Source organism: Gigantopelta aegis, chromosome 10, assembly GCF_016097555.1.
Source record: "Gigantopelta aegis isolate Gae_Host chromosome 10, Gae_host_genome, whole genome shotgun sequence".
In the NCBI taxonomy this organism is placed as follows: Eukaryota; Metazoa; Mollusca; class Gastropoda; order Neomphalida; family Peltospiridae; genus Gigantopelta; species Gigantopelta aegis.
In genome coordinates this window covers 38042380-38060305 of record NC_054708.1, presented here as the reverse complement: position 1 = coordinate 38060305, position 17926 = coordinate 38042380, and the positions used below count along the sequence as shown (strand labels likewise).

The following is a 17926-nucleotide window of genomic DNA, read 5'->3' as shown; positions in this document are numbered from 1 at the left end:
ATACTATTATATAGAGTATTACTTAACTGATATGTAATTCATTTACTGTATTAATATTAATATTGCTATAAAAATTATCTCTTTTGCTACTATTCCATTTCTGGGGGGGGGGGGGGGGGGGGGGTGTTAAAAATATGTATATCATTATCATTTCCATTAACACTTTCTACCACCTGCTGAGACTTTAGCGTAATAGATAATGGACAATGAACATAAGAACATAGCCTAGAAAATTCTAGTACACAAAAGTCATCAACCAGACCTAACAGACCACTGGCTCTAATACAATAATCTACAAAACTTGAGTTTTAACAAGTAAATTTACCAAAGTATATATCTTAACAAACAAGACCATTTAGAATATACATCTTAATAAATTTACACAAATCACTGAGTATATTTCCATAATTATTCTTTTTACTATGCATATCCATTTCCAAGAATCTCATGCGCTCTTGTAAACACACTCACTTAGGAATACATACCTTGTCTGGATCAAAATCCTTCTGAACTGGAATGAATTGATGCATGCATGAAACTTGAACATAATCTGTAATTAAAAAGAGATACATTTCTCCTGTAACTAATAAATCACTACTGTGATAAATTACTATAATTTTAGTTATTCTGGAAATGTTAATATAAATGTCCACAAAATATACCTATCTAGCTATACACAATATCCAATTATTTAAAAATTAAAGATGTGATTAGTCTTTCAGATAATGACACCATATAAAGCTTCTTCAACACACATAAATAAGTGCATTAACATTTAAAATAATAGTAATGTATCTACGCGACCAAAGGCTCCAGTACCAGTTTCGATGAGGACAAATTTCGATTTAAAATTAATACAAATTTCCAAATTCTAAATTTCCAAAATATCTGGTAGTCTGTCAAGACTTTCTCACAAAATCATAATGTCAAATTTCTGAACTATGTAACAAATTGAAAAATTCTAAATTCCAGAATATCTTCAGAGGATCATTGTACCGAGTTTTAGAACAATCCAATCAAAACTGTAGAAGACAGATAGAAGGAAAAACAGACAGACAGATGGATAGACAGAAGGATGGATGGACGCTGAACAAGTTGGTATTAGAAAACCTCTGCTGACGAACGTTAGTGGAGCTAAAATAATCAAGTCACTATTATTTTAAAACCGTAGTAACGACCAAAAAAAAATAATCATTCTAGTGTAAGTAGTAAAACCAAAGCAGTAATCCTGGACTGAAGTTGTGCACACAGTTGCACCAGATATGCACTGATCAGCTGACTATTAAAACAGGTCAGCTGACTAAATAAAACAGCTCACCTGCTCCTATGTCTCCATTTGTAGCTGCTTCTATCATGGCAATTGAAATGACACAGGGTGCTGTAATAAGAAAACAATACAAAATGTACACAAAGAAAATCCTGTGAAATTATAACATCTTGGAAACAATCACCGACCTTTAGTCCTTCCCATTCTCCATGAACATGTTTTGTTGTAAATAAATTCAGTTGGGTATATACTGGACTGATATGGACTAAGGGTGAGGTAACCATAAAATGAGGTAACCATAAAAGAAACCTCAGGTGGTGAAGTCAAAGGTATTAAGACTACACTTTTGGATCAGTGCTCGCGCTGTGATGACTCACCAGGCAGGTGCAGCGCCGGATTCCTTACCTTGAGGGAGCCCATCCTCAGCTACTGGAGATCCTTCCAGCCCGTCTCGTTGAGCCAGAGGATGAGGAAAAGCTACTAGCCAGACAAAAACTACAAAAAACTCCCCAACATCATAATGCTTTGGGAATGCAGAATGATTTGCATGAAAACCAGATCAGCATCTGTTGTATCCAAGAATCTCATCTGAAAGAATCCATGAGTTTCAAGGTCAGAGGGTACCAGACATTCAGAAGTAATCACAGTGGAAGAACAAAAGGTGGGGAAGGTCACTCTCATTAGGAACATCACTGAAACCAATAAATATATGAAGGAAGCTGATTTTTTGGCGTCAAGCTCAGAACAAAAGCATCCGAGCTTCACATTGTAAACTTCTATTGCCCAAATGACAACGAATTCTCCCTTGATGATATCCAAACCTCAGACAGTAACTTTTTTCTAAATAGAAACTCCAACAACCATTCACAGAGCTGGGGATATAACACTATTGACAAAAGAGGAGAGGAGAGAGAAAGTCGGCAGGACGAAAATAACCTCAGTCTCATCAACGACCGACTGGATGAACCAACGTTCTATTCCAGGCGTTGGTATTCTACAACTTCCCCTGACCTTGTCTTCTACACTGACAATGTCCATAAAGTCATCAGTAGGGGGTGGGAGGAAGTGTTCATCTGCCAGTCCTCCTAACTTTAAGTGTGAACATAACCCACACAGCTTCACAGCCACCAAGGTGGAACTACAGGAAGACCAAGAGGGAACCTTTCAAGATTTGGACTAATGAACTGGCCAAAGACAGAGAAGTGCAGGGAAGGAACATAGACGCAGTGGTGAAGGAATTCAGCCTCCAAATCATTAAAGCTGGAAGGAATATGTTCCTTACTGGAATGAAAAACTTCAAACACCACATGCTGAACATACCCGGGTAAGGGAAGAAGCAGAGACTAAGTCCAGCCAAAACAACAAGCTAAACCTCCAGCATGCTAAAACCAAATATCTGAGAACCAAGCTTGAATCCAAAAGAAAACGCTAGAGGGAAAACACTGCTGCACTCAGCCTTGAAAAAGACATCACCAAGTTATGGAGCCTTACAAAACTGCTGAACGAGGAAGAATCCCAAGGACAGAAGATCACTATAATGGACGATAGAAATATACTCACACATAAGAAATCTGCACACCTTTTTGCAAAGTCCTGTGCCGAGGAAAGTGATATTACAACAACTCAGATGAAAAAAGCACGAAGGGAACAAAAAGAAAGAGCAAGTAGAGTCATCCCGCAAGATTCCATGACAAATAACATAACTCTATCAGAACTTCTATAAATAAGAAATCACCAGGCCTGGAAGGTATTACAAATGAAATGCTCAATCACTAAGCTGTTGGAAATATTCAACCTGAGCTGGTCTAAAGGTAAGGTTCCGCAAGTCTGGAAAAAAGCGGTAATGATACATATTCTGAAAAAAGGGAAGAACAAGTAAAAGTAGCTACATACCCATCAGCCTACTATCTGTGTTCGCAAATCACTAGAGCATATCATCAACCATCAGCTCCAACAGTTCTTGAGACTGAAAACACCATTCTCCAAGAACAGGTTGGGTTTACACGATTCTGCAGTACAGACGACTAGACTACCTACCTGTCACAAGTTATTGAATATGCTTTCCAAGCACAGAAGCCTGTTCTTATCACATTCAATGATCTGCAAAAGTCCTTTGATAGGGTTTGGAAAGATGATCTGTTAGCTAATCTGCAGAAAAGTCGCATCTCTGGTAATATGTATAGGTGAATCAAGTCCTATCTTCACAACCAGGGTAATTGTAGATGGCCAACACAGCAAGAAAGTACTTATGCGTCATGGAGTACCTCAGGGAGGAGTACTGTCACCTACATTCATCATCTTCATCAATGACCTCGTCATAGAACTACCTAAAGGAGTACATGCAGCAATGTATGCAGATAACCTTGTTTTATTGTGCTCAGAGGAGTATGCAACCACTAGCAACAACATATCGCATGCAGCTTGCTCTTGACAGTGTCACATCATTGATACGAAATTGGTGCATGACAATCAACAAAGAGAAGTCAGCTGTCACCCTTTTCACACTCTCCACCAAGCAGAATGTAATCCGGAAGTGGTATGCATTCAGCAGATGTGAAATTCCGAATTATAATGTTGTGAAGAACTAGCAACATAGCCTGTAAGTGAAGAGAACATTATGAGATCATGAAAACATATGCATATTTAGATGGGGTTTTTTATAATGATGTGAGTGGTGTATGTGTGAATTGTGTGGTGAGTGGGTATAAAAGTTGTAGAATATTTCTTTGTTTTAATTGGTTGTAACTAATGATTATAATTTAAGTTTTGTCGAGTTTATCTTTTCAAAAACCTTTAGCACGTAATACCACCATTGAGAAAATGGAACAACTCGCTGGTATCCTACCCATCAGTAAACGACGAGACTCCAAGCTCATGTTGCAAGCCAAGAAGTTCAAGTCTTTCCTACAACATCCAATGAACAAGAGAATGAATTAATATTCCTACAACAGACTCAAAAGAACTAGCTTCCTCAAGAAGAGCGAATCACTCCTAAGGCAACACAAGGGTCAACTCCCAGATAAAATACACGAAGTTAGCACTACCAGCTGCATTCTAACCTGGGAATCACGACTGAACAATATAACAATATAAAGATATGCATATTAGTCGAGCATGTCACCCCTGGAGAAGAACACAGCGAACCATACAAGCATGCTCTTGCACTAGCCATGATTCATGAACAGTACCCAGAGATATCTTAGACGCAGGTTTACACCAATGGTTCTGCAACAAATGCTGTGGAAAATGGAGGGGCTGGGATATACATCAAGGACCCTACTAGACATCGGATGGAGGCACATTTTCTGCAGAGATTGAGGCTCTCATTCATGCTGCCAACATCATCAGCACCAGAGAGGAAAACAGCCAACAGTTTGTCTTCATGACAGATGACCTTTCTGTCCTCCAGGCTTTTGAACACAGCAAGCTTGATAAACTTTCATAAGCCCTACATCCTATCAGCAACTGTGTCAATAAAGTCGTACTGCAATAGATCCTAGCTCACTGTGGCATACCTAAACATTAAAATGCAGACAGACTAGCAAAACTGGGTGCAATTAAAGAACAGGAGGACAACATATGAAGAGATGAAAACCTACTACAGATATCCCAAACTGATGGTTATTTCCAGCTAACTCAGCATGAACTAATGATTGGACACAACAGGTTGAACCAGCACATGCATAAGAGGTTCTGGCTAGTACCCTCTTCCAAGTGCTCCTGTGGAGAAGCTACAAAAATACTCCTGAAAAATCTGTACAGTACCAAAAGTGATCTACAGAGGACAGTATCATTCATAGTCACATCTGGCCTCAACGTGTAGTCGTCGAGCAAAGGAAATGATGAAGATTTCAGTTTAATTTGTCATAACAAAAAACACATTATTTCAGATAAAAATAAATTGTAGTACATACCACAGTAAGAAATCAACATTCCCTGATGGGAAGGACCATAGCGGTGTATGATGACAAAATAACCATAATGAAATGTTAACAGTTATTTTAAAATTATAGTCATACATGTTTTTTATATACATATATATATGTGTGTGTGTGTGTGTGTGTGTGTGTGTGAATCAGCACTCGTGAATGGTAATTATGTGCTTATTTACTTTTGATACTAATCAGATCAATTACCTTACACGTTCAGATCAAAGGAACTGTACAGTGCTCACAGTTTGATTACAAAACAATGCACACCAATAGCACGGTAGTAAAAAGATATCTAACCAATAACAAATGAAAACAAAAGTGTTTAAAGTACACAAAAAAAATCAGCGGTGGTAAACGAAAGCACAACGAGTTATATACTGAGCCATTTCCTAGCTTTCAATAATAGCAATTGGCGGCGATACCCGATCATTGAATTTAACGTAGTTTTGAGATGATTCTCACTCGAAATGTTTACTCGCTGGTTGTTTTACGTCGTCATATTCTGTGACGCGACATTTGAATACAGTATCACGCCACCTATAGCAGTGATTACACCAGGATGTATTGCTAGCTGCTACGCCCTTTCTTTCAACTGTTCTGCCAAGGAGAGAACACTTATTTTAGTCATCACCCACCCATCTAGTTTGTTTATAATGCAATCTATATTTCACTTATTCTATTTTACCTTGTTAGTACAATATGACGCTGCCAAATTGTTTATATTATATTTTCAGCTAAAGAGCGTGTTGAATTAGGAAGAACTTATTAATAATCTATGTCAAATTGTTTAAATTTTTTAGGTCAGTAGAGTGTTGAATTGGGAATAACTCGCCAATTAAGACTTTGTGGACAGAACCAGTGATGCAACGGACTTTAATGCAAGCAATTGATTCTATTAAAGATAATTTATTGGTGTAATAGATAATGTCTTGACCATCATGTATGTAACCATCAGGTGGTATGGGCATTTCAAAACAAACACAGTAACGAGCCACTTGTCTATTTGATATCATGAATGTAAACGTGAATATCTTGAATTGTATTAAAAGTCGATTTATTGCAGCGGGGATTTTTAAAATCCAAATTACCCCTACCGGTGTACAGTGGAGAGGAGGATATATTTTGTTATAATATAAATGGTTATTGGGATACCTTAGTTTACCTTTGGATCCCACTCCAAATAGGTTGCTTTCCATGTGGAAACTGAGAAGAAGGCGGATTAATTAATATGGTTAAGCTATCGGAAGGTTTGGGACATTCTTGGTACCTCGGGGTCGCTTTCATGTCCAGATATGTTTAAGATAGGCAGCTGGTTGTCTTCCCAGATCTTGGCAAACAAACTGTTTAACTGCAGCCAAATTGTTTCAACTTTCTTCAAAATTTCTTGTTATAACGAGTGTTTAATTAATATGTATATTAGAATATACATGTAGTTGTGATTATCAAACAATATTAGAAAATATACATTAATTATTTAGTAGCTGTCGTCACTTGTGTAGAATAATTATAGATTCGTGACACAAGTTGTTTTCTATGACTGGAATATGTAAATGAATACATCAATATTATTTTTGTTAACATTAGTAACGAGTGTGTCACATCTAAATATTTCCTTATTCTCTATACACACATTAAAAGGACATTCCTGAGTTTGCTGCATTTTTAAAGATGTTATTGATTAACAGAGACTTTTTAACAATTGTAATTACATATTAAATATATTTGTCTGCATAAAATATTAGTGGCTGTATATTAAACATGTTTCTGATAGTTCTATTATTTGTACCAGGTTAAATTTCATTTTTTTATATTTTTTTTTTTTATTATGTACGAAGTTATTTGAAGGTAAAATCCAGATTGGGCTTCTTACAATAATTAAGACAACCAGAAACTCATTGAATATACAGATACTGATATTCTAAACAAGAAACTATAAACAAGAAACTATATTTAACATGTAAGTTTAATTGTAGAAATATTTTATTAGTCGGAAACATCTTACAATGCAGCAGACTCAGGATTGTCCCTTTAACACATATTACACTTATTTTGTAAACCAACATTGTAATAAACAAAATACTGAATAACGTTTTCTGAATCAGTAATTATTTACATTGCATACCTATACTTGTTTGGATAGGCATTGAGTCATTCATGCACACAGATGTGGCCGATTTTCTTAGCATCATTATTTTTGCATCAGATATTACATCAGCATTGGAGAGGATTTCCAAATGCACCATTGTGTTATTGCAGGTTCCATCATTCTTCGTTTGAAAACAGATGTATGTGACAAGTTCAGTTCCATCACTATAGAGAACCTTAAAATATACTAAAACAAAAACTAAAATTAAGTGAAGTTTATGTGATACCATATAATTGTTCTGACAAAAAACAAAAACAATTTGAAGTTATCTTCTTATTGACAACAATATGAACGGTATGAAAGACCTATTAAAGGGACACTCAAGTCAGATATAAGCCTTAATCTGTGTGCTGTAAATATGCATATCTGGATCACCAACACATAATGACAGTTTCAGTATGTAGGTTCCTGTTGATACTGCTGTCACATAGACAATTATTTCATTTTGACAAAAGTGGTTTATTTTGTACAGGAAAATAAAGTACATATACTTATACTTATTTCTGGCTTATTTGGACGGCTATGATTACAGACTATCTGGAAGCATGTCTGTTTAATCATTTTGCAAACATCAACAGACTGGTACATTCCTTTCTTCAGTTCCAAGACTAATACCTGATGTGACGACTGAAGTATTATGTAACTACCTGCTCACTAGATGGCAGATTCAATGGGATGGAACACAATGGCTGCACCCATTGTATATAATAGCCATTGCATGTGTACCGTTTTATTAATTAAATATACAAATATACTTGATGATATTGAGCAATAATGTTCATGAAATATCGTTGAATATGCATACCAATCCGAAAGCCTAGCCTTATTATTTCTTAAAATTGCAGAACTATATATCTCTTCATAGGTTGTTTTGTAAGATCTTACTAATTATTAATTGTTACATCCCCACACATCCACCATTCCATTCATCAACCTGTCTGTCTGTCTGTCTGTCTGTCTGTCAACCCATCCATCTCTTTAATCTAAATTAGTCTGAATTTCTAAACACTGATTTAGTAAAATATGTTTTATTATGTGTAAATTACCCACATATGCCAGGTTTACTTACGTGGCCAGCCATGTTTAATTCCCTTGAAGTTTCCATTGCTGGTTTCTTGCAGTTTTAGGTACTCTACGGGATGACACATTTCACTTGTAGAACTAGATAGACAAAATTTGTTTTAATAAAATATTAACATATGTCCATCTTTACGACATTCATGCTGTGTATCTATACTACAATTATTGCTGTGTATCTTTATTACATTCATGCTGTGTATCTTTATTACACTCATGCTGTGTATCTTTACTACATTCATGCTGTGTATCTTTACTACATTCATGCTGTGTATCTTTACTACATTTATTGTTGTGTATCTTTACTACATTTATTGTTGTGTATCTTTACTACATTTATTGCTGTGTATCTTTACTACATTTATTGCTCTATATCTTTACAACATTTATTGCTGTGTATCTTTACTAGATTCACTTCTGTATATCTTTACTAAATTTAGTGCTATGTATCTTTACTAAATTTAGTGCTATGTATCTTTACTACATTCATTGTTGTGTATCTTTACTATATTCATTGTTGTGTATCTTTATTATATTTATTGCTATGTATCTTTACTATATTCATTGTTGTGTATCTTTACTATATTCATTGTTGTGTATCTTTACTATATTCATTGTTGTTTATCTTTATTATATTTATTGCTATGTATCTTTACTATATTCATTGTTGTGTATCTTTACTATATTCATTGTTGTGTATCTTTACTATATTTATTGCTGTGCATATTTACTATAGTCATTGTTGTGTATCTTTACTATATTTATTGTTGTGTATCTTTACTATATTCATTGTTGTGTATCTTTACTATATTCATTGCTGTGCATATTTACTATATTTATTGTTGTGTATCTTTACTATATTCATTGTTGTGTATCTTTACTATATTTATTGTTGTGTATCTTTATTATATTCATTGTTGTGTATCTTTACTATATTCATTGCTGTGCATATTTACTATATTCATTGTTGTGTATCTTTACTATATTTATTGCTGTGCATATTTACTATATTTATTGTTGTGTATCTTTACTATATTCATTGTTGTGTATCTTTACTATATTTATTGCTATGCATATTTACTATATTCATTGTTATGTATCTTTACTATATTCATTGTTATGTATATTTACTATATTCATTGTTATGTATATTTACTATATTTATTGCTGTGCATAGTTACTATAGTCATTGTTGTGTGTCTTTACTATATTCATTGCAGCATATGTTGACCATGTTTATCTAAACAGTAAATGTGTTTCTGCAAAGGTTAACAGCAACACTGTCAGCATTTTATCCATATTCGTTACCTAGGCTAGATCCAGATCAAGTAAAATTAAAATGATTACGAGATGGGAAGTAAACTGGACACAGAGTAATAGGTTTATGAGCTGTAACCTTTACAGCCATAGCTTGTAAATTAGTAGTTAATGTTACTAAACTCTGAGGAATATTTTCATTAACAAGAATGGAAACACCCCCAGATGTTCTATTTTCAGTTTCTTGAAACTTATAATAGAGGTTAAATCATCTCATGGTAATATGATCAGTGTCCTTCAAGAAAGTTTCCTGAAGACACACTGCAAGAGGATTATATTTTTGAATTAAAAGACTTAATTCATCAAAATTGGGCCTAAGCCCACGGCAGTTCCACTGTATGACTGAATTAGTCATCAGGGGGAAGTACAGGAGTTCTCTTTAACTTTTCCTTCGGACGTGGTTTGGATTTTGGTAAAGGTTTACTGCTTTGAGTATAATCATCCATATCCATAGCATCCATATCCATAGCATCCACATCCAGAGGATCAAATGGATTGCTTAATGAGATTGAGTGGTGCTAAAAAGAAATTGTTAAGCGCCCAGAAGAGCGGTCCTTATTAAAGAGATTTGGCTGAGGTTTGCTAGGACCTGGATTCCCGGCATTTATACCTCTTGGCGGGTTTGTTGAACCCAAAGACACTTGGGTTGTTTGAGTCATTTGTTGTCGAGAAGGTTTTTTTGCCTGACGTTGAGCCTCGCCAATGTCAGAAACCTTCTTAAATTTATCTTCAGAATTTGGCCATGTCAGATCTGTCTGAACTGAAACATTGTTTGTAGATACTTTTACTGCAGAGGCATAGGATTTGCCTACTGCCATAGGAGTCAGTTTCTCTACAACTTGTCTGGCCTCAGTAAAAGACAGATGCTTTTCCACTTTTATCTGCTGAACTTGCTTTTCAAACTTCCATCTTGAGCACTCTCGCGAGTATGCAAAGTGTTTTCCATTACAATTGATGCATATCATGTCATTCTGACATACCTTACTGTCATGGCCAAATTGTCCACAACGGGCACAGGTCAGTCTGCCACGACATACATTTTGTCCATGTCCAAACTTCCGACATTTGAAACATCGCAAGGGGTTTGAAATGTACAGCATAACAAATATATTAAAATAACCAGCCTTAACTGATGAAGGGCAAAGGTTCATTAAATGTAAGAATCAGAGTATTCATCCAAACAAGTTCATTATTTCGATGAATCTTTATTCTCTTGACGGAAACGACACCTTGTGAGGAGAAATGTTCACAAATCTCATCCTCAGATACTCCCTCCAGGTCCTTTGATCTTATGACTCCCTTTGACGAGTTAAGTGAAGTGTGTGGTGTGACATGTACTCATTACAGTAGATTTCAGAAGGTTTCTGGAATGACTTTGAGTAGCACATTCTACTAATCCCTTAATTGGGATGGTGATACGAAAGAGTGTCTTTTTATCCATTGCCAATAAAAAGATTGTTTTTTGTTGGGTACCCAGCCATGTTGGCATCAGGGGTAATGAAAAGGCAGACTCTGCTGCCAAGTCTGCTTTGGATTTGCCTCGTGTCAAGGTTGGAGTACCATACAATGATTTTAAACATTGCATCAACCAATATATCTTTTCCTCTTGGCAAAATGAATGGAATGATGCGATCGCGAACAAGCTTCATTCTGTCAAGCCGGTCCTGGGAGATTGGCAGTCCTCCCACAGGCAGTGCAGGAAGGATGAAATAGTATTGTGACGTGCCCGCATCGGTCATACACATTTGACCCATTCATATATCTTGATGAAAGATCCTCCACCTCAGTGTGAACACTGTCAATGTAATTTGACAGTTCACCACATTTTGGTGGAGTGTAATCATTTTGCTGAAACAAGAAAAGATATATTTGGAAGTAGAAATGTGCTGGAATCATTTCGGTTCCAGCCAAATCTCATTTTAAATTTGTAAAGAGAATCTGAGTTTTATTATAAGTTTTAACTATTTGACTGTGATAGCTAAATTTGTGCACAGCTCTTTACACTGTGTTTTAATCATATATTATTTTTACACTGATATATTTGTTATATATTTATTACCATTGCCTGACACCCAATGGCCAATTTGTTTTTCATGCTGGGGTGTCGTTAATCATCCATCCATCATCATCATGATACTGAATTTTATTCTAAATTTTAATTATATCTATCTGTGATACTTGTATTTTTACACAGTCCTTTACACTGTTTTTATTTAACTGTTGGATTTTTATATTGATGTTGATCATCACTTTGTTATCCCCATTACCATAGTTTGACACCCAATAGCTGATTCATTCATTCATTCATTCATTCATTCACATTCTACTAATAAAGACCCATTCCGGATCTTCTTAACATTTTTGGGCTCTCCAGCCAAGCCTTCCAGTCACTTTTGTATCGCAACCTTGGCCATGTTTGCAATACATTTACTTTAGTTTTTTTAACATGAATAGACTTGGGCTCTTCATCTGATGACGAAGAGTCCGAAACCTTGGTGTGCACCCTTTTCAGGGTGCCATCAACATTTTTGGATTTGTTTTTACCCATATTAAGGTCATAGCAATTTATCAACCATGCTCTCACCCACCACGATGTTCAACAAGGGAACATGGTGCTGCGGATACCCAGTAGACACCATACCAGAGATATACTTGGGCAATAAACAAACAATAAATCACCCAATTGACCCTAGCCACCACTTCAGGAGTAACACAGAAATGATAAAGCAAACAATGTTTGTTCTTGACTGTATGAACAAAACACAGATTGTTTGCTCTAGAGCATAGCGTGACCAGCCGATTAATCAGGTCGGGCCTCCCTGACCACCCGTCTGACTGAACTCACAGCCAAAGTGGTGTGTTGCCAGAAAACATGCGCCCAACTCAACCACCAGTATCCCATCATTCAGCATTATGGGATACACTTCACGGCCAACAAGGTGCCTTTTTTCTTCTTTTTGCTGTTGTTGTTGAAATGCAATAGCTATAAAGATCTATACTATGCATGACAAGCTTTGTGGTGCCTACTTCTCTGTCTAATCATTTGCAGCTTTACTGCTTTCTGGATGAAACCAATATGATTATCATTGGTAGTTTAGTAACATATTCGGTCATTCATGTCTTCAATCAGATAAAAGCAAATTATATCCACCCAGTATTTGAGATATTTTGAAGCAGCTACATGTTACAAACAGAATGGTCTGATTATTGTATTCATGTAAGTTTTCCCCATATACCACACATTTGTAAAATAATTGTAAATATAAAACTATACCTTAACTAGAAAACAAAAATATATTTTTTTACATGAAATGATAGTAATTTTGGGACTGGGATACTCAAGAAACATGGATTTGAATTCAGAGGGCTGACAAAATTATTTGATTTGAACTGAGTACCCGACGGGGGCGAGAATGCTAGGGGTGGTCAAGAGGGATTCTCCCTGTAACAAATTGAAAATTCAGTTGCCTTTAGATGTATGAATTCTGGAGATAATATATGGGTATCATCCATGTACATTTATTATAGAAGTCTAAAAGAAATATATATTTCAAGACATATTTCAGTGATAATGTTTATTATTATAATTGGCATAATGTCACATATTTGATGAACAATAATACATGTATATAGGTTTACTGCTGAATAATTTAACTGACCACAAGTAACATAAAAGGTATGACTGATTTTTAAAAATATAATACATAATAGCAAATTAGTTTATTGTTATTATGTTTGGTTTTTTGCTCGTACTGAGAGTGAAAAAAATCTGCAACGTTTAATTTAAAAAACCCTGCAATAATGTCAATGATGTTCTGGAACTGCAATCCAATTCATCGCTATAAAAACGTACAGAAAGTAGCGATGTTTAATATGAGGGAATTGGGCACAATTTTATGATTCTTGAAGTTAACACGTGTTTACTTTTTCAATATTCTTTATTGGAAAAAACATTCTTAAAATGTTTATTCTATCGGCGGACTCATCACAAAGGTCAGTCCCTATTTTGGGAGGTTACAATTTTTACGGTCCCGGCAAAGAAATTTGTGAGTTGAATGCAGGATCTGAACGGGACCTGGGATCGCTGTTGCCCACGCAAACGTGCGGTGTAACGGAATCGAACACTATGATTGGCCGAAATACCTTGGGATTACTAGCAGAATGCAAGATATGGAAACGCTGATACCATTAAAAAATAATACATAATAAATCTAAATGAACCACGGTATGCAAATTGGAAAACTGTGCATATCAAACAGTGGGCCTAAAACTGCATATCAAACAGTGGGCCTAAAACTGCATATCAAACAGTGGGCCTAAAACTGTGCATATCAAACAGTGGGCCTAAAACTGCATATCAAACAGTGGGCCTAAAACTGCATATCAAACAGTGGGCCTAAAACTGCATATCAAACAGTGGGCCTAAAACTGCATATCAAACAGTGGGCCTAAAACTGCATATCAAACAGTGGGCCTAAAAGGGTGCATATCAAACAGTGGGCCTAAAACTGTGCATATCAAACAGTGGCCTAAAACTGCATATCAAACAGTGGGCCTAAAACTGCATATCAAACAGTGGGCCTAAAACTGCATATCAAACAGTGGGCCTAAAACTGCATATCAAACAGTGGGCCTAAAACTGTGCATATCAAACAGTGGGCCTAAAACTGTGCATATCAAACAGTGGGCCTAAAACTGCATATCAAACAGTGGGCCTAAAACTGCATATCAAACAGTGGGCCTAAAACTGCATATCAAACAGTGGGCCTAAAACTGCATATCAAACAGTGGGCCTAAAACTGCATATCAAACAGTGGGCCTAAAACTGCATATCAAACAGTGGGCCTAAAACTGCAATTTTAGTGAACAACAATCGTCCCATCCCTACCCCCTTGTAATGTCATGAGATCTCGGATTTTCACGAATTGCAGGAATGGTCCTGCATGGTGGCTCCTAAAACGCAGTAAATCGCGTAAAAGCGGCAAATTCTCATGCCTGATAATGACCAGAATTCTTGTGGAATGAAAGAATGTTTTGATAAGATTCTTAAAAAATAGACTGTTACAGCTATTTTTCAATAATATATGCATGTTGCCGGGTATCTTTTCTATAGTATTTGTTACGTGTAACAAAAAACTGAATGTACTTGAAATAAAGAGGGCACACAATGTATTGATTTTTTTAGGCATACTTGTCATTTTATAACCAATAGTTCCACCCAACTTAGAATCCAGAATTTTTTCTATATATAAATGTTACAATGTGACAGACATTAGAGAAATTAGCTAGCAGACACTATAGTATATTTGAGAAAGTAATATATAGCACTGTACAGGCTGAAAGATGATATACTGGAGTGAAGTGATGGATACCCCGACCGTTATCAATGTTTAAATGCATTGTCTACTGGTATATTCCTTCAAGCTACCAATCAACATGTACGTATAATATATCACTAAAACTAGCATATAGAAATGTTTTTTAAATACAACTTTAGTACAAATGTTTGTAGAAATGTTTAGTATACCTACTTGTATTGCACTGATAGATATACAAGGCTGCCATCTTTACTTGTTGTAAAATGCACCACCTTTTGTAGATTAGATGGTTGTCCAAGTTTCACTGTCCATAAACCTTCAAGCTAATTGAAAACAGTAAAAACCTATGGAATGAAAACTGTCGGCTAGTTGAAGAATAATATTAACACAAGAGAACAATTATGTTACTAGTGAGCTACAGGTTTATCGAGTCCCTGTTCTCAGTTAATAATATTTGCTGTAAATCTGATTAAACTCTCAATCAGTTGGTTATTTTTCTTTACCTAATACATTTTGTATATGTGCTGACACAATGGGTAGATGTTTTGGTTTTACCTATATACAGAATGTTTTTCACTAATCCATAAACAGCAGTTGTAATTGTGTTGGACCTATATTTGCCCATTTAATCATGTTTTAAATCATCATCAATTTGGATTTTTTAAATATAAAAGTGTTGTACTGCTTTACAGAATACAAAACTGTTTAAAAGATGAATACACTGTAAGGAATTATGGATTATTATTGTGGATCTCAAAGAGTGTTCCATAATACATTGATTCCTATCTCTTGATGGTATAGGTTTTGAGAAGCTTCATTCTGAATACAAAATTTATACATTTCTAAGAAAACACTAATGACCTCGAAGTGTGGAACACACGATTTGTGCATCACTGACAAACATACACTGTAGCACTGAACACAATTTGTACACTACTGATACCTCACTACTGACCTTAAGAGCAACAGGAACATTACCTGATGCATCTGTACAGGATGGACATTGATGAAATCCATATGGCAGCCAACCTGTGAATGGTCTGTTGATAAAAACATTGAAACCATTATTGCTTTAATAAAGGATGCTGCACAGATAAGCAACATGCTACAGCGACAGGCCACACAACAGCAAAGCAATACGATTTATGGGTATGGTCCCATGTGTGAGACCAAAGCCGCTTTACAAACCATTGTTTGGTTGTGGAGTGGCCACAAACAAATGCATGAAACGGAATAGATCTGCTTCTATTTCATATGGCTTTTAGTGCTGTGGCATGAGCAAATGTTCAGGATCACTAATGCATGAAATGTCAGCCAAAGAAATAATTAAACTGATCGCGTTGTTTCAATATCAATTGTCTAAAGAGAAAAACAAACAGGACATTGTGAAAAATAATTTTGGCTCCATACACAATACATATTTCTTTTTCATTTATTATTTTTTTAAATTAATTATTGTTGGAAATTTGAATTATTTATTTTCTAAATATATTTTACATATATGGGACTGGGCAATAAAATTTATTTGTATAAAAGTGCATGTGTGACAGCACTGTGGCAAGCCACAGGAGCACTGTCAGTGTGGTGTATCATCTATGTGTGCACTGACCGTAAGAAATAGTGTTTAAAGGCAGATAGAACTGAAATGCATGTAGCTCAAAGATGGACAAAACATATTGTTACCCATCACAATGAATATTGGTGTAAGAACTTTATTTTTTATCATCATTATCATGATAGTAATCAACAACAAAATGGAATAATTATGTACCAATAGAAGTATCTCGTTAAAAAAGGTTTGGAAGTGTTATGAATTTTATTTTCATACAATGTTCATTGCTGGCTATCCATATGTTATGAAATTTTTCTGACATGGTGAACAAAATATTTAAAAACAAAACATTTATTTAGTTAGTTAATGAATGTTTATTGACACCCCAGCACAAAAATACACATCGGCTCACAAAAGGTAAGTATATGAAACTATTAGAGCAAAACAACAGCAAAAAAAACTCAACCCCAAACAACTGCTTTTGAAAATGAAATTTCAAGTCGGCTTCCCAGTTCCTATAAGTGCAATATGTGAAATAAGCAATTGAAAACAAGATTACTAGTGCATTTAGGCTAAACAGCTGTTAATGAAAACAAATTTTACTTTATATTTGTCAAGAACCATCGACCACTTGGCGCTATTGATCTATCGTGCTATGCCATCAATGGATTCTTAAATATCATAGCCATCGCGATCGCGCAAGCATTGATTGATCACGTTGCGCCTTCAAAGGATCCACTGTTATCATTGATGAATTAATCGCACAATGGATGAGTCTTTAAATGGTGCAAGTATCAATAAATCGTGATGCACCATCAATGGATCCGTTGTTAGCATAGCCATCGGTAGAACATTAGTTTCAGCAGGGGACCAAGTGGGTGTTGCTCTACCAAAGTGTTTTAGATCATCAACAGATCTGCATTGGATACCATTTGTTGTAAGTAAATATTATGCATATCATAGTCTGCGATCTCAGTTTGGGGTAATTTACACCTTATCGATTAAAAAACTACAACATTTCCCGTGTCATTTATAAATATGAATCGTGCTTTAAACGTGTTGGTAGCTCTGTAAAGTACCTCAAATCAGTATGGTAGGCACACAATTTACAACTTCCATATTTCATTTCTTACACATTGTTGGAAAGAACACCATGTGATATCTGTTGTAGTATATAAGACGGATCTATTAATTGCGATACCTCCTTCACCAAACTTAAATCGGTTGAGGGCACAGTAAATATTCATGTCATAATGCAATGTGTTTAATAATAATCTTAATGCAGCAACAAATATATTAAAATATATTTGAAGAGTA

The 17926-nt window shown here is 35.5% G+C and overlaps 1 protein-coding gene across 2 annotated transcripts in view; it reads right to left on the bottom strand.

The window, feature by feature from the left end:
- LOC121382534 overlaps positions 1-16100 on the bottom strand; it is a 94590-nt gene extending 78490 nt beyond the window's left edge. For both annotated transcript variants that reach the window (XM_041511992.1, XM_041511993.1), the window contains exons 1-6: positions 16036-16100; positions 15271-15380; positions 8415-8506; positions 7322-7531; positions 1319-1378; positions 486-550 (exon numbers count right to left, since the gene is read on the bottom strand). In XM_041511992.1, the coding sequence (XP_041367926.1) occupies positions 486-550; positions 1319-1378; positions 7322-7531; positions 8415-8506; positions 15271-15380; positions 16036-16074 (576 nt within the window). In that variant the 5' untranslated portion in view covers positions 16075-16100. The remainder of the gene's footprint in view (positions 1-485; positions 551-1318; positions 1379-7321; positions 7532-8414; positions 8507-15270; positions 15381-16035) is intronic.
- Positions 16101-17926: the final 1826 nt, after the last annotated feature.